The 22,023-nt window shown below is 37.5% G+C and overlaps 2 protein-coding genes across 15 annotated transcripts; one reads left to right on the top strand and one right to left on the bottom strand.

Annotated features, from left to right (window-relative positions):
* The first annotated feature begins 13,741 nt into the window (after positions 1–13,741).
* On the top strand, positions 13,742–18,317 carry LOC147481698 (ferric reductase-like transmembrane component family protein). 2 transcript variants are annotated; one of them, XM_086576323.1, is made up of 14 exons: positions 13,742–14,225; positions 14,328–14,490; positions 14,823–14,871; positions 14,962–15,075; positions 15,187–15,993; positions 16,078–16,179; positions 16,427–16,542; positions 16,623–16,725; positions 16,828–16,919; positions 16,992–17,145; positions 17,238–17,369; positions 17,511–17,639; positions 17,741–17,819; positions 18,031–18,317. In XM_086576323.1, exons 1-14 carry the CDS (start codon positions 13,877–13,879, stop codon positions 18,138–18,140), a joined length of 2,499 nt encoding a protein of 832 aa, XP_086432449.1. In that variant the 5' UTR covers positions 13,742–13,876; the 3' UTR covers positions 18,141–18,317. The 2 variants fall into 2 exon arrangements, with proteins under 2 accessions (XP_086432449.1, XP_086432448.1); XM_086576322.1 differs by having other exon boundaries at positions 15,187–16,179.
* Positions 16,392–21,938, bottom strand: LOC147481697 (dirigent protein 17-like). Of its 13 annotated transcripts, XR_015203954.1 has the most exons (5): positions 18,556–19,047; positions 18,291–18,341; positions 18,062–18,190; positions 16,938–17,118; positions 16,392–16,846 (listed from the first exon to the last, which is right to left on the bottom strand). XR_015203954.1 is itself a non-coding variant. In XM_086576327.1 (4 exons), exon 3 carries the CDS (start codon positions 19,045–19,047, stop codon positions 18,562–18,564), a length of 486 nt encoding a protein of 161 aa, XP_086432453.1. In that variant the 5' UTR covers positions 19,048–19,105; positions 20,089–20,560; positions 21,785–21,938; the 3' UTR covers positions 17,983–18,190; positions 18,556–18,561. The 13 variants fall into 13 exon arrangements, 5 of the variants coding, with proteins under 5 accessions (XP_086432452.1, XP_086432453.1, XP_086432450.1 ...); XR_015203951.1 differs by having other exon boundaries at positions 16,392–17,118; XR_015203950.1 differs by lacking the exon at positions 18,291–18,341 and having other exon boundaries at positions 16,934–17,118.
* Between the last annotated feature and the right edge of the window lie 85 nt (positions 21,939–22,023).

The following is a 22,023-nucleotide window of genomic DNA, read 5'->3' as shown; positions in this document are numbered from 1 at the left end:
GCCGCCTGATTGGAGTGAGCCTTTTGAGTTAATGTGTGATGCGTCTGACTATGCAGTTGGGGCTGTTTTAGGTCAACGGTTTGACAAGTTGCCCCATGTTATTTATTATGCTAGTCGAACCTTTAATGATGCAAGATGAACTACACTACAACTGAGAAAGAGTTGTTAGCTGTTGTGTTTGCTTTAGACAAATTTAGGTCTTACCTCATAGGGTCTAAGGTTGTCGTGTTTACTGATCATTCGGCTTTGAAATATCTCCTTACTAAGAAGGATGCTAAAGCGCGTTTGATTCGCTGGGTACTCTTGTTGCAAGAGTTTGATATAGAGATTAGGGATAAGAAGGGGATACGGAGAACGTGGTCGCTGACCACTTGTCTAGACTTATAGTAGAATCTTCTACTGATATTTTGCCCTAAATGAATCTTTTCCCCGATGAGCAACTTTTTGTTATATCACAATCGCCTTGGTATGCGGATATTGTTAATTATCTTGTAACGAAACAGTTTCCCTTTCATTGGAGACAACAGGATAAATCTAAGTTTCTTGCTGAGGTTAGGAATTTTTTCTGGGATGATCCATACTTGTTTAAGTCATGCCCTGACCAGATTGTTAGGAGATGTGTCTCTGAGAGTGAGTTTCATAGTATTCTCTCTTTTTGCCATAACCATGCATGTGGTGGTCACTTTGGTCCTAAAAAGACGGGTGCGAAGGTTTTGCAGTGTGGTTTTTATTGGCCTACTCTATTTAGGGATGCACATGAGTTTTGTTTGAATTGTGATAGATGCCAGCGTACAGGTAATATTTCTCATAGGAACATGATGCCTCTTTCCCCTATTTTAGTTGTGGAGCTTTTTGATGTATGGGGTATTGACTTCATGGGTCCTTTCCCTCCTTCCTTTGGTTATCTTTATATCCTTGTTGTCGTAGACTATGTTTCTAAGTAGGTTGAGGCGGTGCCATGTAAAACGAATGATCATAAAGTAGTAGTTAACTTTTTAAAATATAATATATTTTCTCGTTTTGGTACTCCTCGTGCAATTATAAGTGATAATGGTACCCATTTTACACACCGAGCATTTGAATCTTTAATGAAAAAGTACTCTATTACTCATAAGCTTTCTACCCCATATCATCCTCAAACTAGCGGCCAAGTTGAAGTATCTAATAGGAGATTAAGCGATTTTAGAAAAGACTGCATGACTGACCGTAAGGATTGGTCTCAACGCCTTAATGATTCTCTTTGGGCGATAGAACTGCTTATAAGACTCCTATTGGTATGTCCCCTTATAGGCTTGTGTTTGGAAAGGCATGTCATTTGCCCTCAGAATTGGAACATCGCGGCTTTTGGGCCATTAAAACGCTTAACTTCGATATGCATAAGGCTGGTTCACAACGTAAACTTCAGCTTGAATGAGTTAGCCGAAGTTAAGGAATGAGGCATATGAGAATGCCAAGATTTACAAAGAGCGGACTAAGATTTTTCATGATAAATCTATTCTTCGAAAGTCTTTTTGAACCTAATAAAAATTCTTGCTATATAATTCTCGCTTTGCGTCTTTTTTTCCGGTAAGTTACGCTCTAGGTGGACCGGTCCTTTCATTGTTAAAACTGTTTTTCCTCATGGTGCCGTTGAGATAGAAGATCCTACGGATGGTCGTGTGTTTTAAGGTAAATGGTCAACGCTTGAAACCATACCTTGACGGTTTGGCCGGCAGGGATGTGGAAGAGGTAAGTCCGCTTGATCCTATTTATCATGACCGATTGAGTATCCGGCTTGTTGATAAGCCCACATAGCACTGATCAGTTATGTGAAGCATTCGTCTGCTAGAGACGTTAACTGTAGCGCTTGTGGGAGGCAACCCATGTTTTTAGTATTTCCGGAAATTGCATTAAAAAAAAAAAAAAAAAAAACTCCATCGCCCATGTGGAGCGCGACTTCTAAAAACGCCGCGGTCGAAAAATTCAACTCTGGAAGCCGCCACTTCAAGTTGAGTGCGACTCTCGCCCAAAACACTATAAATCCAAAAACTCTGAGCGCGGCCGCGCCCAGGAGGAGCGCACCCGCACCCTGACCTCCGTGGACACGAAATTTTCCAGTTTTCTGAGGACTGGTCAGGTCGAACCCCACTGAACTAAGCGAAGACAACCAAAAAGAGTTCGGTGAACAGGATAGAGCAATGAATATGGCCATAATAGTTGGGAATTTATTTTCCATTTTATTGTTCGCATTTGCTTATATGCATGTTTTTATTTTTGAGTCATGTGTACCTTTCGCATATCTCATACATTCCACTTTAGCACCTTTTCTCCGTGTTTTTGGAGACGTTTAACTCTATGGAATGAGATATGTGCCACAGGTTAGTCGTCATAGTAAATTGGTTCCTTTTCTATTTTATCGATATTATATCTTTAGTGAGGTACTAATTTTCTATAGGTGACTCGAGTTTTATTTTTCGTTCATGGAGCTATTGGTAACTTCTTTCCTTATTCTTTTACTTGTCCATGTTATTACTTTTTGGAATTAAGCATATCTGTCAACATTGAGGACAATGTCCGAACTAAGTATGGGGGTGGGAACAAAATGTTTTGTTTAGCTTAAAAATAAAACTTATGTATACTATGCACTTAGGGGTAGTGATATTGTTTCCTTTTCTATGATGATTATAGTCTAGAAATCTCAGCTTAGCATTAGAATTAAGAGTAGTTATTAAGAAACTTAGGTTAAGATATAGGTAATAGTCTCTCGTGATCTTTTCATAAATATCTTGCATGAACGTTATATTTGTACTTGGCGATTTTTTTCCTACGACCTAGGTTAGAGTGCTTAATTTTACATATCCGTGAGAATCTAGCCTAAAAGCCTCATATGAGTTGATATCCGAAAGTGATGACACAAGGGAGAAGTTAATTCCGAAAGTAGAGAAAACACACGCCCACTTGCTTGATCACCATACCATATCCTAAAAGAGAATTTAGGCAATCTTTGGATCGATATAGCCAAAATTCAAACCTAAAGAATATTTTTTCCGCTTAGTCGCCCCCATCGAGCCTTTTATTAGCCTTTTCATAAACCGCAAATTCCTTACCCTATAAAAAAATAATAATAAATAAATAAATAAATAAAAATAGCCTACCCATTTGATAAGTTTGAGAAATAGGATGAAATGAAGAAAAGAAATGAGAAAGACACGTAGAAAAATCAAGAATTTGTTAGTGGCTTCAAAAAGAAAAAAAAAGAAAGAAAAGAAAGTTTCCATCCAAAGAAAAAAAAAAAAAAAAAAAATAGAAATAAAATAAAAAGTTAGAACTCCAAAAATAGAATCAAAGGAGTCAAAAAGCCAAAACAAAAGGGCTAAGGATGGAAACAAAGTGTAGAAGCAAAGTAAGAACAAGACTTTCTCTAGTTACGGAATTTGAAGACCTTATTTTATCAGACTTGTCTATTTTGTTTATCCATTCCAGTTATTTTTAAACTATCACCTAAGCCATACATAACACCTAATAAAGACCTTTAGCTCAATTAGGAATAGGTTGGTGTGATAGTAAGTGGCAGATGTGTTTGATCGACCTCGGCTCCTTTGGATGTCATTGAGATTGAGAGGAAAAGTGTGCTCACCGCACACTGGAGTGAGCGAAACCTGAGCGGAAAAATCAGAGTATTTTTGTCTTGACATATTTGTGAGGACCTACTTAGGGACGCTATTCCGAAGTTTCAGAACCGGACCTGCCACTGCATTTCATAGTTTTGTTCATTGCATGTATGTTTATTTGTAGATGATTTGATTATTATGCATATGTTAACTTAGGCTTTAAAATGAGTATTCTTTATTCCTTGCTAGTGAGAAGTATGAATATCTGAGATAAATTAAAGAAACATTACTGTTATTTCTTAGTCATTATAGTTTAGATGAAGTTTGTGAGTAACTTCTCTGAAAACTCTCACGAGACTAAACTCGTCCACTAGGGTAAACCTAGGGGTTTAAAAGGCTTGTTGCACATGCTAAGTGTAATCGTGATTCCTACGAAAATGAGTTAGGATATTTAATTTTTATTATTAATTAGTTTAGATTTAGTTTTGCTCGAGGACTAGCAAAATGTAAGTTTGGGGGTATTTGATAAGCATGTAAATGTTATATTATTTACGGCCAATTTTATATTAGTTAATCCATTTATTTATTTGTTTGATTAAATTAGTGCATTTTCGGTGATTTTGCAGGAAATCGAAATAATGTATGAAAGTGTGGTAAAAGCGTAAATTATTCACTAAATACATGTGTTGCAGCAGTAGAAGGATGGGCCACCCTTAGTTGGGCCTTAGTAATAGTACAAGCTTGTGAGCTATGGGCCAATATCTAAAGTCTAAAATCGCATGACTAAAGGAGGTGATGAAGACCGGACCATGTGCAACTCAAGAGACCAGCCCATACCCACTAACTAAGGGCCACACCATTTCCCATCCGGCTTGATGTACCGTAGCAGCCCTTAGTTCCTTCTCCAGTTCAAATTCATTCCATCGCGAATAAAATCCCGAAAACCCCGCCTTTTTATCCCGACCAAAAGAGAACCTTCCTCCAAAGACAAAAAGGAAACTGCCGATCCCATACCGAAAGAAAAAAGGAGTTTCCTTTTAAAAGGGGATTCTCGGGTATAAAGTGGAGGCGACAGCAGTGAGTGAAGGGGCTCTCGGGGGCTAAAAGCGAGGGAGGAGAGAAAACGAGTGGGGGTCGTCTGTTGGCTGAAAAACGTAGGCGACAGCAGTGAAAAGAGAGGTCGTTCTTGGCTGGGGAAGGAACGCAGGACAACAGTGAAAGAGGGCGTCTCTTGGCTGAAAGTGGAGTGCGTCTCTTGGCTGAAAGTGGAGGGCGTCTCTTTGCTGGAAAAAACGCAGAACACAGCAATGAAGAGAGGCTCTTGGCTGGTGCTAGAACGCAAACCGCTTTAGCGCAGAAAAGTGGAAGAGAAGGGAAACCTTTACAAAGCAGATTTCGGTTTTGTTTTATGGGTTCTTTTACTTTTACTTTCACTTTATATATATCATGTGTAACTAAGTTTCAAACTAGGATGATTGTCCGAACAAAGTTGTTTGTGTTTGGGATTGGGTATCCGATTTTCGGATGCTTTATTTTTATATAAATTCTTCACTGTTCATGATTAATTAACAAAAGGTTTAGTCTTTCATATGGTATGTGATGCATGCGATATTGTTTGGTCACTTTTGTTATTAGTTAAACACGTTTTTACTGTTTAAGTCCAGGTTGTGTACTATTCGTGCTGTAAGAAGACGAATATTTATATGACCCTGACCTTAGTGTTGAACCGTTAGAAGATACGTATCGATTAAGAGTTACCACGTTCACATCATCGAGACGGCAGTCAATACTCATTGCCAACACCGCTCGTATTAAAACTGAAATAGAGAATCCAATCATACAAATACAAATAACGGTTTAAGACGGAGTCATAGTCCTAGTATTCCCTCCACGTAACAGAAACCCAATTATTTAGTTTAGTTTCGTTTTAGACCGTAGTTAAGTAAAATAGTTTTAGCAGTAATCAATTCAAATCAACAAATATTGTTCGAATTAGGATAAGTAATATTTTAGTATTCAATTGTCTCTAAACAGCAATCCCTGTGGGATCGACCTCGTTCTTGCGCACCTATTACGATAGACCTCGTGCGCTTGCAAGTATTAGTATAAATAAAATAGGATTTTATTAGCCTGTTTATTTAAGCCGGTTAATTTCCTATCATTGGCCCTTCTGGCGTTTCAGTGAATCTGAATGGCCTTCGGGCGTAACTAATATGATTGGCTCTTCTGGCATTTCAGTGAATCTGAATGGCCTTCGGGCGTAAGTAATGTGATTGGCCCTTCTGGCATTTCAGTGAATCTGAATGACCCTTCTGGCGTAGCCGAATAGTGGCTTGATTATGCCGAATAGTGGCGATATTTTACAATAATGGCTTTCGTGGCTGTGTGAGGGTTACCCGGTGGGCGCATCCCGCCGGGGTAGTTACGCACGGAGTGGTTCATTATGTAAGGGGAGGCATGTGGATGTACATGTTCGGCATTGGGAGCGATTGTGGTAGCCAGGGAAACTAGGTAAGACATAGATATGACGTGATTTTAGGGACACGCAAAGAAAGCCTTAATTAATATAATTATGGTAATATGTTGGTTAATGATATATCTGTAGATAGATGATTGTATATGCTTGGCTGATTATAGTTTAGTTAGAATATAAGGCGCCTCGTGGAGGAACTAAATGCCTTTTTATTATGCGTATGGTTTGTTGTGTGGTTAGTGGGAAGTTAAGGCGCCTCGGTGGAGGAACTACCTGCCTTAATTATTGTACTTAAGGATGATGTATTAGTTGTTGAAAGTTAAGGCGCCTCGGGGAAGGAACTAACTGCCTTATGGATTGTGTATGTATATGTATAAGTATATATTTTATTTTAAAGCTACTCACACCAGCATTTTTATAATGCTGACCCGATTTGCATGTTTGCTTATCGGGTGTATTCATTAAATGAACATAGTTGATAAGTCTTGACAGGTTTAGTGTTGAAGAAGATTGGTTGCTGCTTGTGGTTTGCGTTAGCGTCGCATTTCAAGATAGGCTTTGTTTTCCTTTGAAGTGATATATATTTTCAGTTGAGATAAGGTTATTTGCATTTTCATTTGTTAATTTTTGTAATGAAGAGGACTTTTGTTTAAGTTAAAATTTTTATTGGTTTTTAATTATCCGCATATTTAATCTGTTTATGGGTTTTTGGAAGTGGAAAGTGCGTCACACCTCGGAGATCGAAGAGTCGGGAACAAATAATGTTTTTCCGAATTCTGTCGAAATTCGGGGTGTGACAAGGGTGGTTTGATAAGAGCCCAAAACTGTAGTTTAAAATCCTTTAATAGTATTTCTATTTAGCCAATTATGTTATTAATAATATAGGTTTATCACTAATTACGTGCTTTTGAGTATTTCAGGCTTCAGAGTTGAATAAATATTAATTCGTTACTAATTAGGCGCTAAAAGGAGCTAAAGTGATTGCTAGAGAAGTTCCATGAAAAAAGCCCAAGTTTATTGGAGAAAAAGCCCTTAGAAAGCCCAAGTCAACACTGTTAAGTGAAAGTCAAACCGGATTAGAGAGCTGAAGAAAAGTCAACAAAACTTCAAAAGGCTATATCTTTGGACTCAGGCCTCGGAATTAGGCCCATTTTATATCAAAATGACCAGCTCAGAAAGCTCTTTCTAATGGTCCATGGCTTGACTCGATCAGAGTAGTATAAGTTGGTGAAATTGCATGCTACAGTAACACAACTAGAATTGAAAGTTTTGGATTTACCCAATTGGGTTATGGACTTGATTTATGGGTCTATAACCTAGCCTAAAAACCATGCATGAAATTATAACCTAACCCTCTCCTATATAAAGAGGTTTAAGGCTAAAACAAAGATTGGCTACTCCCTCTTCAGTTTAGAATAAATTAGGGTTCTCTCTTTCTCTCTCCTCTCTCTCCTTTTTAGTTTTAGTTTATAAGTTTAGTTTGTAGCCTCCATTAGAATTATTAATAAAAGTTTTAGTTTACTTTCAATTCAAGTATCTTTAAATTATGTCTTCTATTCAATCTTTAGTTAAGATGATTCCTATGATACAAGGCTAAACTTCCATTAGAGGAGGTTTATGAAGCCATTGGTTGTGGATTTGTATTAGTGTTTTAAATTTGATTCTTATGATTGTTTAGAGATAAAGATCATAAGAGTTGAACTAGAGTTTAGAGCCACCACCAAAGAGATTTGTGGTGGAGCTAGACTATCATGCTAGTGAAGCCTTGATCCAAGAGGACTTGGTGTTCAATTCACTAGGGATCAATAGGCAATTTGATAATCAACCTAATGGTCAGTCAAATTGTGTGGTAGATTGAATCTTCTTTATACCATTTTATCATCATTATATCTACTATTTTGATATCTTATTTACTGTTTTCATATCACATATTACTCTCATCATTGTTCCTTTTGTTTGATTAGTTGAATTCTATTTATGTCTTGATAGTTTATGAGTGGAACGAATCCGTACTCTTTATATATTGCATAATGAATTGAGAGTAGGAATATTGATCTAAGTACTTGTTTATGTGATTGATTATTTGTGTTTACGCATAGATAATTATTTAACGAAAATTTGTCTTTATCATCTCCCCCTTCCTCTCTTCCCTGACTGAGACTGCGGCTGTTGCACAACCTTTTGCTTTTGAGCTCTTGTTTGCACTGCAGTCCTCTCTCCTACTTCTGATTCTGGTCTAGGCATAACCTCTTTATCCCCAAACAATTCGAGCTCAGCATAAGAAAGATCATCATCTTCCAAGTCTGCCAATTCCTCAAAAATATTTCTCTCATCACAAAATAGGTTTGCTTCAGGGTGTGTAACTCTCATTTGTTGAATAGGAGTTTGCATAACTACTAGAAATTGGTCCTCAGTAGGATGGTCTACAAAGTTACTCTCTACTTGTCCAGGGGAGACTAAGTTTATATTACTTAATGAGTGGATCTCACTGTGGCTCTGTTGGGTCTGATGCTCATTGTCTTCCATGTTACAGAGGCTTGTCTCTCGGAGTTCTACATTCCTAGGCTCCAACCTTTGATCTGAGCTGACAATAACAACTGCTAGTGACCCTGTTCCTTCTCTTTGATTCTCTTGCAAGTTACAGGTTCATTTCCTTCTTGACTCAATGTATCTCCTCCTATTCTGTCAGTTGTTGTTGTTTCAACACCATTTCTCTGTACTACCCTTTTGTCTCCATACCCTAGTTGTTCTACCATAGCACTGGTCTGCTGAATGCCCAAACTTGTTACAATTTGTGCATGACTTCGGTTTCCATGGATATTCCAGAGGTATTACAACCTCTCGGTTCCTAGCTTTCACTGTTATAGCTTCTTATAGTCATAGTTTACAGGGAATTCGATACAAAATCTTGCAAATGATAATCTTTTTCTTTTTGCTATAGCATCATCCATAATTAAACATAGGCATGCCTCCCACTAAGCTTGCAAGATACGAGAGGCCATCAAAAGTCCAAATTTCTTTTGGTACATCCATTAGTTTTACCCATAGAGGAATGGCCACCTTGTTCTTGTAATTATCAACCTCTACTGTCCATGGCTTAACTACAAACACACGGCCCGCAATAAAGATAGGACCTTCATCCATAACCATTTGACAATCTTCTAAGCTCGTAAAACTCATATAGAAAAGTTCCTTGTCTGTGGTGATGTCAAAAGAACCTTTCAGTTTCCACTTTTTTTCCAGGACATCCTTTACCGTCAGGAAGGACAATCTTTTATCCAAAAAATAACCCACCAAGTAATCATCCCATTCTTTTATACCTTGTTCAAGTAAATCCGACGGAAATTGAGCCACTCCATTTACATAAATAGAGAGAATGACTTAAAAGCAATTGTGAACTCTAAAGACCCAGACCGACCAAACAGAGAACTCCATGAGGTGCCACGAGAGTCCACAGACCTATTGGGGTTGCTTAAGGAAGCCATGTGGAGAAGAAGAAGAGGTAATATGGATATGAGAAGGCAAGAGATAGGGAGCTCTCTTACAACAAGAAGAAAAGTTGCCTATTTAGGAAAAGAAAGAATAGGTAAGGTGTTAGGCAAGCCTTGCACCTATCTTTTTTTTTTCTAAAAACGGGAAGTCAAGATAAGGTTTCAAGTGATTTCTAGAGAGAGAAAGGTAGAGCTTCTCTCACTAAACTCCATTTCTCTAACTCCTTTGAACTTAGGATTATTTAGGTTTCAAAATGAATGCTTAAGCTCGAGTATCAAAATGACCAAGTACTAAGAAGAGTAAAAACTTTGTGTAGTACTTCTAAGTTAAACAGAGCTAACTAATATACAAACAATCAAGACTCGAGAAATGCTTATTTCATATGGATCGAAGAAACAAACAATCATAAAAAGCTTGAAACAGGCCGGACTCCATTGGCTCGCGGCCGCTGAGAAAACCACGGATTCTGAGACCATGCCATTAGATCCATGCATGGTGTGTGCAACAGTGTTCGCAATTTGGAATGAGAGAAATAGTAGATTATTTAACAGTGAGCGACTCTCAAGGACAAATTGTCCGAAAAAGTAACTATAGAGGACACCTTTTTTTTAATCACTCAGAAGGACCAGGTGGATGAAAGTTCAAGTATACCCTTGATGGAAAATAAAAAACGGGTCGGGTAGATGAAAGGTCAAGTATATCCCTGACCTAGTGTATATAGTATGAACAATCATTGTTCATATATAAGACATACGAGCTCATTGTTCATACATATTGGAGTATGAACACTCATTGTTCATACCTATTATAAAGTATGAGCAATGATTGCTCATACAAACTAGAGTATGAACAAAGCGTGTTCATCCCTATTGGAGCTATGAACAATAGATATTCATAGCTCATGACTATGAACAATCATTGTTCATAGTCTAATTCTGGTATGAACAAAGAATATTCATAGCTCATGACTATGAACATTGACTATGAACAATCATTGTTCATAGTACAGTATGGACTATGAACACTTATTGTTCATAGCCTACCGAATTATGAACAATCATTGTTCATAGTCCAATTGTGATATAAACAAAGAAAGTTCATAGCTCATGACTATGAACAAAGAATATTCATAGCTCATGACTATGAACATTGATTATTCATAGTACAGTATGGACTATGAACAATGAGTGTTCATAGCTACCGAACTATGAACAATCACTGTTCATAGTCCAATTGTGATATGCACAAAGAATGTTCATAGCTTATGACTATGAACAATTATTGTTTATAGTACGTACAGTATGAACTATGAACACTCATTATTCATAGTTCATAGTAGCTATGAACAATGAGTGTTGAGTGTTCATAGCTATCAAATTATGAACAATCACTGTTCATAGTCCAATTGTGATATGAACAAAGAATGTTCATAGCTCATGGCTATGAAAAATTATTGTTCATAATCCAATTGTGGAATGAAAAAAGAATATTCATAGCTCATGACTATGAACATTGATTGTTCATAGTACGTATAGTATAGACTATGAACACTCATTGTTCATAGCTCTATGAACAATGAGTGTTCATAGCTACCGAACTATGAACAATCACTGTTCATAGTTCAATTGTGATATGAACAAAGAATGTTCATAGCTCATGACTATGAACAATCATTGTTCATAGTCCAATTGTGGTATGAACAAAGAATATTAATAGCTCATGACTATGAACAATCACTGTTCATAGTCCAATTGTGATATGAACAAAGAATGCTCATAACTCATGACTATGAACAGCTCATGACTATGAACAATCATTGTTTATAGTCCAATTGTTCTAGAGTTTAGTCGATCGGTTGATTATCATATCAAAGACTCAAAACCTGTTTTGATTATCATAATATCGAAACACGGTAACAAACTAACAACTCTAACGGATTTTACAATCTCTAGATGGTCGAGAAGAATTAAATTAATTGCCATATAAACCATTTGTATTACTGTGAACATGAACTTAGATTGAAGTAAAAGAATGAGGTTATAAAAAAAAAAAATAACTCGTTATTGATCAATGATACTAAATATATATTTTGTTACTTCATCCGTAATTTTGTTTATTAACAAGAAAGGGTAAAAGTGGGATTTTAAAAAAAATAAAAAAGATCGGGCCAACTTATTTTGTCTTTAAGGGTTATTAAAATTTAAAAATTGGGTTCGTGGGCTATACGTGGGAATTGGGTTTGTGAGTGATTATAAAAAAACCATGTCCTGTAGAGTTGTTTTGAAACGAAATTGGGCCTTGGGGCTAATTTCTTGATTATTTAAAGGCAAGTTTTAGAGTGCTATAGTAGTCTGCAATGGTAAAGAAGATGAAGACCTTTCTAGCTACAAAGAACTATCAAAGAGGCAGAGTGATAGATACTACAGCAGTAAGAAGCAGGACTACCGATAAGCTGGACATTGAAATGCAACTAAGAACGACTTTACATACCAGTAATGTGCAATTGGATTAGGCCTCCTGAATAGGTAGATAAGATCAATACAGATGGATCTATGTCAGCAATAGGAGCTGGCTATGCCGGATTAATTAATTAGGAATCATCATGTTTCCCTACGACCTGAAACTTGGACACATGTCCTAAACTTTAAAACCCTTGTTATCAATATCATAGCCCAGCTTCATAGTAAAGATGGTATTCTCCAAAATCTTACACATCTTCTAAATATATCCTTCTTCATCTAGTTTGAACGTCGTAACAACCTTGTTCATCAATCCAACTATAAAGCCTTACCCATCTCAAGTATTCTATCCGATGCTAAACAATCATTCCTACCAAAAGAACCTATCACTCCCATCAAATATTTCATACCTTTACAACACATCCCAGAGTTGTACCTTATTGTTTCTGATGGAGGTTACAAAACCCAGTGAACCTCTCAGCTGGAATTGGTTTTGCAATTAACAAATGGAATGAAAACTTATTGTTTGTAGGAAGCAATCAATGCGTAGCAAGTGGAGCCGAGGAAGCGGAGTTTCTTGCCATAAAGTGGGCATTACAAAAAGCCTATCAGGAAGGACTTAAGAAGGTCTTGGTTTGTTCTGATTGTCGAAGTCTAGTCCAGTCTTTGAATGGTTGCACTGATGATCTACAGTGGTAGCTTGAGTCTACCCAACTAGAGTTGCTGCAGTTGAAGAAGTCTTTTGTTTTCTGTCAAGTTGTCTTTTGCCCCAGAGATGTTATCCAGCATGCTCATTTGCTGGCTGATTTAGCAAAATCAAATATTGATTTGGGTTGTAATAATTCTATTCCAGTGTCTGTTAGTATTTCGTTTGATAGAGTCAGAGACAAGTTGTATGAACTCTTTGCAGTATGTTAATGAATATGGTTTGGTTTTTTTAAAAAAACCATGTAGACACTAAACTCAAAACTTACCTTTGTAGGTATTTGTCAAAGGAAAATCTATCAGTGTGTTGATGCATGCAGGAACCGAGCTAATGATGTTAATGAAGTAATATATTAGTATTCTTAATTTACAATATTATAGTGGTTATATCCATAAAGCAATAATAATTTTTATCAGTCATCTAGACATGCAGTTAGTGCTTCGTTACTACATACACTAAATTTCAGATTGAACCTATAAGTGAACAAACAAATCATAATATACAACAAAGATGTATTTGCTGGCTAAACCTAGGCATTGACAGTCCCTACGCATTGACGGTCCCTCAGCCTATGGTTGATGGGGTTGCTGATTGTGGTTTTCTTGTCAGTGTTTGTTCCTTCGGAAATGTAAGTGTAGGGAGAAATCCCAAGTGTTTTAGGCTTGATGTCTTATATTATGTGTACCTCCCTCTAATAATCATACTCTTTAGGGAAGATATGTAATGTTTCTCCATGTGCGATAAACAGGTAGGGTCTGCCTTAACCCCAGCAAACTTTTCAAAAAAAAAAAGATGTACATGAATGGGAATTAGAGGCTCATTTTGCAACTATTAAAATAGAAATTTGGGGATAAGGATTTGGCCAACGTTGATATTTATTTTCTATTTTTGAGGTATTATTTACTTGACTAAAACCCATTTCAACTCGTAGTCACAACCATTCATTTCCTTCATTAACGGTTTTAAATATTTTTTGTTTTTCTGTTTCTTTCTCCCTCCTCAATCTTTGCGTGTTGTCTTGTTGACCCTCTGTCTCTTTTGCCATCTTTTCTCCAAAACATGGTACTTTCACCTCCCTTCCTTCATACATGTACCTGAATCAAAAGAGACAGATTATAGAAGTCGTAGTATCAACGATATAGAGCGTACACATTCCATGAGTGGACGAAGCAGTTCATCTTCGAGGTGGTTTCTTCATAATAACTCAGCTTCTACAGATATGAACCCAATGGTAGACATTGTCATCGATGATAACGCTAGTTCTAATCCCAAACCACCAAAACCACCTGGCCAGATGAACTTAAATGGACCAAACCATATTACCAACAAGGTTCCTGCATTGTCTAGAACAAATTCAAGTGCATCTAAGGGGTTAATGAGTTTGAGATTCCTTGATAGAACAATGACTGGGAAGGAAGGTGATGCGTGGAGACCTGTCGAGAAAAGATTTGGCCAACTTTCCGTTAATGGGAAGCTCTCGAAAGAAAACTTTGGACGTTGCATTGGTGAGTTAGCACTCATGCATTCTCCTCTAGGAACGAAAATTTGCCTTTATATGTTTCTGCAACGTAAAATGCTGGAATCATTAAATGTACCATTTTATATAGGAATGTCTGATTCAAAGGAGTTTGCTGCTGAGCTCTTTGAAACGTTGGCTAGGCGTAGGAACTTGAGTGCACCGGATGGCATCAACAAGGAGCAATTGAGGAAGTTTTGGGAAGAGATGACAAATCGAGACCTTGATGCTCGTCTTCAAATTTTCTTCGACATGTAAAAACTAGGATAGATTCAACATTTTCATTTCTCCTAATTAAAATTCTGTTAAAACTTAGGAGGGAACTTTTTTGCCACCCTCAAGAACAGTGTTTCTTGAAGAAAAATTGCAAAGGGTGGGCATGGGAGAATTTTTAATGGAAATATTCTTCATGAAGGTCTTGAAGGTTCCCTTGTTCCTACCAAAAAGTGGGTTTACCAAGGAAAAACTCCCGTAATTCAACGCATTCAACACATTCAGATTAAGTTGGCATACTTGGTTGCATTTTACCCCTTAACATTTGTACTCATTGTAATGAGGGCAACTGAGTTCTTGTTGTATTCTCCAGGTGTGACAAGAATGGTGATGGGAAGCTCTCAGAGGAAGAAGTTCAGGAGGTGAGGTCTGTAACCTTATAAATTCCTCTTCTTCAAATCATATTCGCTTTGAATGTCTAAAAACTGCATTTCCATATTCTTTTGGACAAGGTTATTGTGCTAAGCGCCTCGGCAAACAAACTAGCAAATCTAAAGGGAAATGCCGCGGCTTATGCTTCTCTTATCATGGAGGAACTTGATCCTGATCATAAAGGATACATAGAGGTACCATACTGTGATGAACTAGCTTTCGTCTTTGTTGGAATGCAATAAAACTTGATCATTGGAATGGTATACCGGTTGTTAATTTGATTTCCCCCCTCCCCCCCCCCTTAGATGTGGCAACTAGAGACTCTACTGCGGGGTATGGTGAGCACTGGTCAAGGCAGCACATTCTCCAGACGAACCGAAACACTCACTAAGACAATGATCCCAAAGCAATATAGAAGCCCAGTCAGCAGATTCATAAACAGGAATCTTGAATTGATGCATGAGAACTGGAAGAAAATATGGATAGTCTCATTGTGGTTGAATGCTAATATGATCCTCTTCCTTTGGAAGTACGAACAAGTAAAGCGGAGTAATGCTTTTGAAATTATGGGACATTGTGTCTGCATTGCCAAGGGAACCGCAGAAACACTCAAGCTCAATATGGCTCTCATTCTCCTACCTGTTTGTCGAAACACGCTTACAAGGCTCAGATCAACGCTTCTAGGTAGATTCATTCCCTTTGACGAGAATATAAATTTCCACAAGGTCATTGCGATGGGTATCGCTATTCAGACTTTTGTTCATACGTTCATGCATGTAACTTGTAATTTCCCGCGGCTCGTCTATTGCCCGAAAGACAAATTCAACATTTATCTTGGTCTCGCTTACCATGTGGAGCAGCCTACATATTCTCGATTGCTCTCTACCAGTGTTGATATTACTGGCTTCCTCATGATCATCATAATGGCATTCTCCTTCACACTTGCCACCCACTGGTTTAGAAAGAGCGGTGTCAAGTTAGCACCGCCGTTTGATCAGTTGGCAGGGTTCAATGCCTTTTGGTATGCACATCATTTGCTAGCATTTGCTTATGTCCTATTGATCCTTCACGGCCAGTACCTTATTTTCGACAAGCCATGGACTCAAAAAACAGTAAGTCGGCTCGTCATCTTGAATACTCAGATAGGAATAATAGAAATCAATGCTGACTGGATTTTTTTTTTTTTTTCTTTACAGACATGGATGTACATAATGATTCCGGTCCTCCTCTACATTAGTGAGAGAATGCACGCATCTTTAGTTGGAAGCCGAAGCCACAATGATGTGGACGTTATTAGGGTTCGTAGTTACCTACCTAAAGTATTAAACAGAGCATATATATCAGTAGGTAGAAACTCAACTGGCCTGAAACTTAAGCAACCTGATTAAAAAAGTACTTTCAACCCAGCATTAATATCATTTAACTAAGATGTCTCTATGATTTGATCACTTGGAGTTGAAACGATTCCACAACTCACCATGTTGAAAGTTTTCATTATTAGGTACTTCACTGCACAAATAAGCTAATACTTTTGCCACTTGATAGGCTGTCATATATAAAGGAAATGTTCTTGCATTGTATATGAGCAAACCACCAGGATTCAGATACGAGAGCGGCATGTACATGTTTGTGAAGTGTCCAAATATATCCCCCTTTGAGTGGTACGTGACAAGTTCCTTACTGACAATATAATGACAGTTTGTAGAAAACAAATAATGACTTTGACCTGAAAATTCTATAGGCATCCCTTCTCCATCACTTCCGCGCCTGGAGATGACTACTTAAGCATTCACATTCGGACCTTGGGAGATTGGACAACAGAACTTAGAAACAGATTTCAAGAGGTAATCATTTAAGCTGTATAGTTTGTTGCTTGATTGGTAATTTAGGCAACACAAAAGGTCTCATTAGAGGATACTGAAGATATTTGAGCTTCCTCCATGCAGGTTTGTGAAGCTCCGGCTTCTGAACCAAAAAAAGGTAGACTAGCAAGAGTAGAGACAACTGGGATGAAAGATTTCGTTAAAGCACAGGCTAGGTGAGGCAAGTTACCCACTTTCTTATTACTTGAAGATGGCTCAGGTCTGATATGTTTCTATGTGGTAAAAAGGTTCCCAAAAGTGCTGATTAAAGGACCATACGGGGCCCCTGCTCAAAACTACAAGAAGTACGACATTCTCTTGCTCATAGGCCTGGGGATCGGGGCAACACCATTTATCAGTATTCTGAAGGACCTCCTGAATAATATTAAGCCAAGTTACACAGTGAGTAATGAAAGTTTATAAATCCAGCATTTGTCTGGATTAAGGAACTAAAAACTGGTACTGAAATGGCTAGGAGTTTAAAACAAATGCAGGTAAGCAGATACCCTTCGGGAGGGAAGGGAAAGGGTCCAGGGAGAGCATACTTCTATTGGGTTACAAGGGAGCAAGGCTCATTTGAGTGGTTTAAAGGAGTCATGGACGATATAGTAGATTTTGATCAAGATGTAAGTTTCCAAAAAATCTGCTTGATACTGTGTGTGTGTCCGTGTGTCTGTTTTTGTGTGTGTGTGTGTGTGTCTGTGTGCGTGTGAGAGAGAGAGAGTATTATTCTTCACCAAACTGACAGATTATACTGGGATACATAGCACGTCATAGAAATGCACAACTACTTGACAAGCGTGTACGAAGAAGGTGATGCGCGATCAGCACTCATTACCATGGTACAGTCACTTCAGCATGCAAAAAACGGAGTCGATATTGTCTCCGAGAGTCGGGTAAATAATACTTTTTTTTTGCTCTGTTTCGGGTAAATGGATCATAAAGACTTGTTTGCTATGGGATTTTACCTTATCTAACAATGCTTTAACTGACCCAGATACGAACACATTTCGCAAGACCAAATTGGAGAAAGGTGTTTACTCACTTAACTAACGTCCACAGATCTTCTCGAATAGGTAAGCTGTATCTCACTTGTCCCCACGCATTAATATTCAAAGGCGGCAGGGGAGCTTCACGTCTTTTACTTTTAGTTTTCGCTGAACCAGAGGTTCAGGTCTAACTCATAAAATACTGACTACCTAAAAATTTGTTAACACCGGCTCTGTACAAGTACTCGTGTCAGAAAGAACAGAACCTTGTTTGCTAATTTATGAAATGGTTTTACAGGTGTATTCTACTGCGGAAGCCCGGTGCTTACCAAACAACTGAGGGACCTTTGCCAAGAATTCACCCTCAACACGACCACTCGCTTCCAATTCCACAAGGAAAACTTTTAGACCAATAGGCCACTAGAGCATTGTACGAACAATTTTCTCTCTTGTAAGTCCTGTAAAATACAAGTTCCGTAGTCCGCATTTAAATTTTCATTCAGCTTAGCGTTTAACAAGTGTACAAAAGAAAACAATCAGAGAAACTTGAACGCATACATTTAAATAGGGAAATAGATGCCCTCTTGTGTTGTGTTTTTGCTTTGAGCCCTGTGATGTCAAAAGCAGCTTATATCCTCTTATATCGCATTTTAGATTAGGCTGGCTTATAAGTTTGGCCAGCGGATCAGCTGGCAAGACCCTTGGAGGAGGTCTCCAGTTCAAACTCATATATAATACGAGGGTAACTTATAGGTCTGAAGCGAAAAAACATAACAATAATAATAAGCAGTTTATTTTCTTCCCTGGAAACATTTCATATTACCTTCAACTACTGATTAGCTCTTCTGCGTTTTACATCTGCTGGTATGTGCAATCTTCTTGATGTAGGATGGTTTCCACTTGACTTCTGGGCATTCTTCTCATTCTTCCTCAGCCTTTTCAAAGCCAGAGTTTTCAGTGGAATTGCAACGTCCAGCGGCACAAGTATCTCCTCTAACTCGTGCCATTCAAGATCTTCAAAATCACCATCTTCATATACCACCCTGTACCAAGCTGTTTCTCTTTCAAATTTAGTCACTTTGCCAGAATATAGTTGCTCCCCAAATGACTTTTCAACTACCCTGCCTTCCAACCACTCCCCAAAACCAGGGTCTCTTTTTGATTGTGCATCATTTGCAGTGACAGTATGAGGTTGAAAATGGTTACTAGAATCCACATTGGGCACCCCATCAATTACAATAGCAGGCTCTCCAGGAATCTCATAAACATTGGCTAATGGGGACCCACATTCCAGCGTTTCACAAGTACTATCCATTTAACCTGAAACCCTGGGGCTAAAATAAAATCCTTGAACGATGCCCCTCAAAATTTACCTGTAGATGGAACAAAGAGGAACAGAAAAAATTATAAATCACTCGCTAAGGTTTCCAGGATATGACAATTGTACATACAAAGAGAAGTTTCAGGGAAAAATAGTCTAAAGTGTTAAAATTATGGCGGTTAACCAAGTATTTCACCAGTTTATTACTGTCTTCCAAAAGAGTATCCTGAGAGGTGAGAGCAAGCAAAAACTTCCACTTCCCCACACATTTCTATATTCTTATCATCAATTCCACAAAAATGCAGCATTCTCATACTCCTAACTTCTTTTCTCAAGATACTGACATATTCCAAATAATCATTACATTTTTTCAAGAGTTTCAGATCTGAAAATCTACATCTTGTGGCTATAATGCAAAGAAAATCAGAAAAGGCAAGGTTACGAAGAACTTGACATCGCTGACCTCTGAAGGATGGCACATGTCTTGACTAAATTATAAATGATGAACAGGTTTTCTTTTTTCCTGGGTTGAATTATTTTACTCTAATAATCAACAAAAGTGGTGTGACTGGTAAATAGATATAAAAAAATAACATTGATAGTAAAATTAGAGTATTTATGAAAAGACATAAGGACAATTAATGATTGTAAAGTAGACACATATATAAGTGGTTCAGCAAGTCCATCTCTAGAGTTGGATTGTCTGTGACATTTAATAACACAAAATTTTCCATTTGATGCATACGAAAAACTCTCAAAAAATCAGAACAGGATTTTATACTATTCTTTCGTATCTAATAAAACCTTAACATGATTTGTTGATAGTCATCTAGCCTTCAGTATCATAAAATAAATACACCATCTGGAAAATAATATGACTAAGCACATAAAATTCATTGCTTATTGTACCCGACATGTATTTAAACCCCTTTTTTCCCTTCAGTTTAAACAAAAAGAACTTTATCAATATAAAATATATAGTGTGATCGAGTACAATCTGTTTAGATCAAGGTAGTAATATATCATGCATCTCACCTTGAGATCATCAACTTGAAGACCCCTATTATTAGGAAGATCATCCAACCCGAATGGCCATCTTAATGAAACACAAAACATGGTCAAAGGAAGAGTATTGCCTTCAAATATACTTAAACTCGTAAGAAGGACATTTTAGCATATAGCAAGGCAAGCCAACTTAGAACTTCAGCATTGCCATCCACAAATACCGTCCGCCATCTGAATGAAGCCAAGGACTAGCTCCAGATCCACCATCATCAAATGGATTCCTGATTACTCCTACACAGAACACGTAACACATCTGTTTGGCCAGATATTTATCTTCGGACAAGGTCCAACCCCATATAACAGCACTCTGAAAATGATTTTGGAGTTCCGAACCCTCCTGTATGGTAAACTAGAAGTGCCAGGTTTCTGTGTAGCAAGGTTGATCATTAACTCAAGAACTGGAAACCAGTCAGGCGACTAGGCGAGATAGATCATTAATTTCCTGGCAAAAAACAGGCCGCTTAAGAAGTTGAATTTTCAAAAGCGACTCCCGTTAATACAAACATTTTGTTGTTCAAGAGCCTCCTATTTCTTACTGAAGTTTTTATAAAATGTATATCTATTATATATTATATAAAACCTTCAGTGGTTTGTACTCCATTGTACCATGTCTTCCCAAACCACACAAACTTCTGCTTGTGATAGTAATGCACATTTTTTCTTTGGCAAGTTAAAAAAAGAAATATTAAAAAGTATCGATAGAGGGAGTCACACGACAACCCAACTTACAAATATATTACATCAGTGCACTGCCAAATTTAAGTCTTACCATCTTAATTGTAACATCAGTAAACCTAACACCCTTTGTCACAAGATTAACAAAAACCCAATTCCATATCACAGTCTTGACTTTACATGAAACGAAATAAAATGAATCCCCAAGTCCTCAAAAAACTCTTTTAATTCACTCTAACGAAATCCCACGCAAATAGAATGAAAGAAAACCTTCCAAATAACACGACCAGCTGTGGAGAAATTAGAGCATTTCCAATTGATTAGACCATTTACTAATGAACCCAGTAGCTCCAAAAAACTCCTTAAAGTAGTTAGATTGACTTCTCGGCATGGCAACATATGACACCTGTTATCAATCACGTTACCATTTCTCCTTAAGTTTTCGGGTTGTTTATTTATGTCTTTAGGCTAACCTCAAATCTTATCTAAACCTTTCTTTTTGGCAGGTCATCTTTGCCGTCTCCATTAATCTCAAGAGCCTCATTGGAACCAACATCGACCACTTCTTCCTCCTAAAGCTCAATTTGTAGTATAAGAGGAGCAACAACAATTATCAAGAAGAACTAGTTTATTTCAATTACAACAACTCCCATTTATTCATTTTACCAAATTTGTACACCTCAATCTTGAAGAAATTGTCCGACCGAGGGCTGAAAAAAATATCAATCCAAAGCACAGTTTTTGAAAAAAAATATCATCAATCACAAATTACTTGTAAAATTCTTCGCAAACCAACCAAACAAGGAACACAAGAAACATCTGAATATAATAATAAAACAAACAATAAAGATATAAACACGAACTAGTAATTAAACCTTCCATCTCCTCCTAGGCAATAAGTGAAGTGTTTTGCTAAATAAACATGTTAAAAGTAAACTTGAATGGAATAAAAAGTTATGATGTCATGAACTATAGCAAGTGTTAAAATTACCAGCAAGTGTTCTCGGTTTTTCATTGGGACAAGACTGAAGAGGTGATAGACCTTTCACATGCAATTCGAGGTTGACTCTTTCCTTTTTAACATGCAGGCTGTACACGTAATTTTGGGTTTCGAGAGGCAAATTTAGCCCAAAGCCCAATCCCCATTTTTACGGCTTTTTTTTACATTTATACAGTAATCAATATTTTTGTGATGACGTTTGTTCGATCATTCACGCAATCACATATGAT

Source organism: Coptis chinensis, chromosome 8, assembly GCF_015680905.1.
Source record: "Coptis chinensis isolate HL-2020 chromosome 8, ASM1568090v1, whole genome shotgun sequence".
NCBI lineage: Eukaryota > Viridiplantae > Streptophyta > Magnoliopsida > Ranunculales > Ranunculaceae > Coptis > Coptis chinensis.
The sequence above is the reverse complement of the archived record's forward strand: the minus strand, read 5'-3'. Positions and strand labels throughout refer to the sequence as shown.

Bases quoted from the DNA above. Each gene is read 5' to 3' on its own strand.
- LOC147481698 (XM_086576322.1), top strand. From the start codon at position 13,877: ATGAGTGGACGAAGCAGTTCATCTTCGAGGTGGTTTCTTCATAATAAC. The intron at 14,491-14,822 runs GTAAAAACTAGG...TGTATTCTCCAG, and splicing joins CTTCAAATTTTCTTCGACAT to GTGTGACAAGAATGGTGATG. The intron at 16,543-16,622 runs GTACGTGACAAG...AAAATTCTATAG, and splicing joins AATATATCCCCCTTTGAGTG to GCATCCCTTCTCCATCACTT.
- LOC147481697 (XM_086576327.1), bottom strand. From the start codon at position 19,047: ATGGATAGTACTTGTGAAACGCTGGAATGTGGGTCCCCATTAGCCAAT.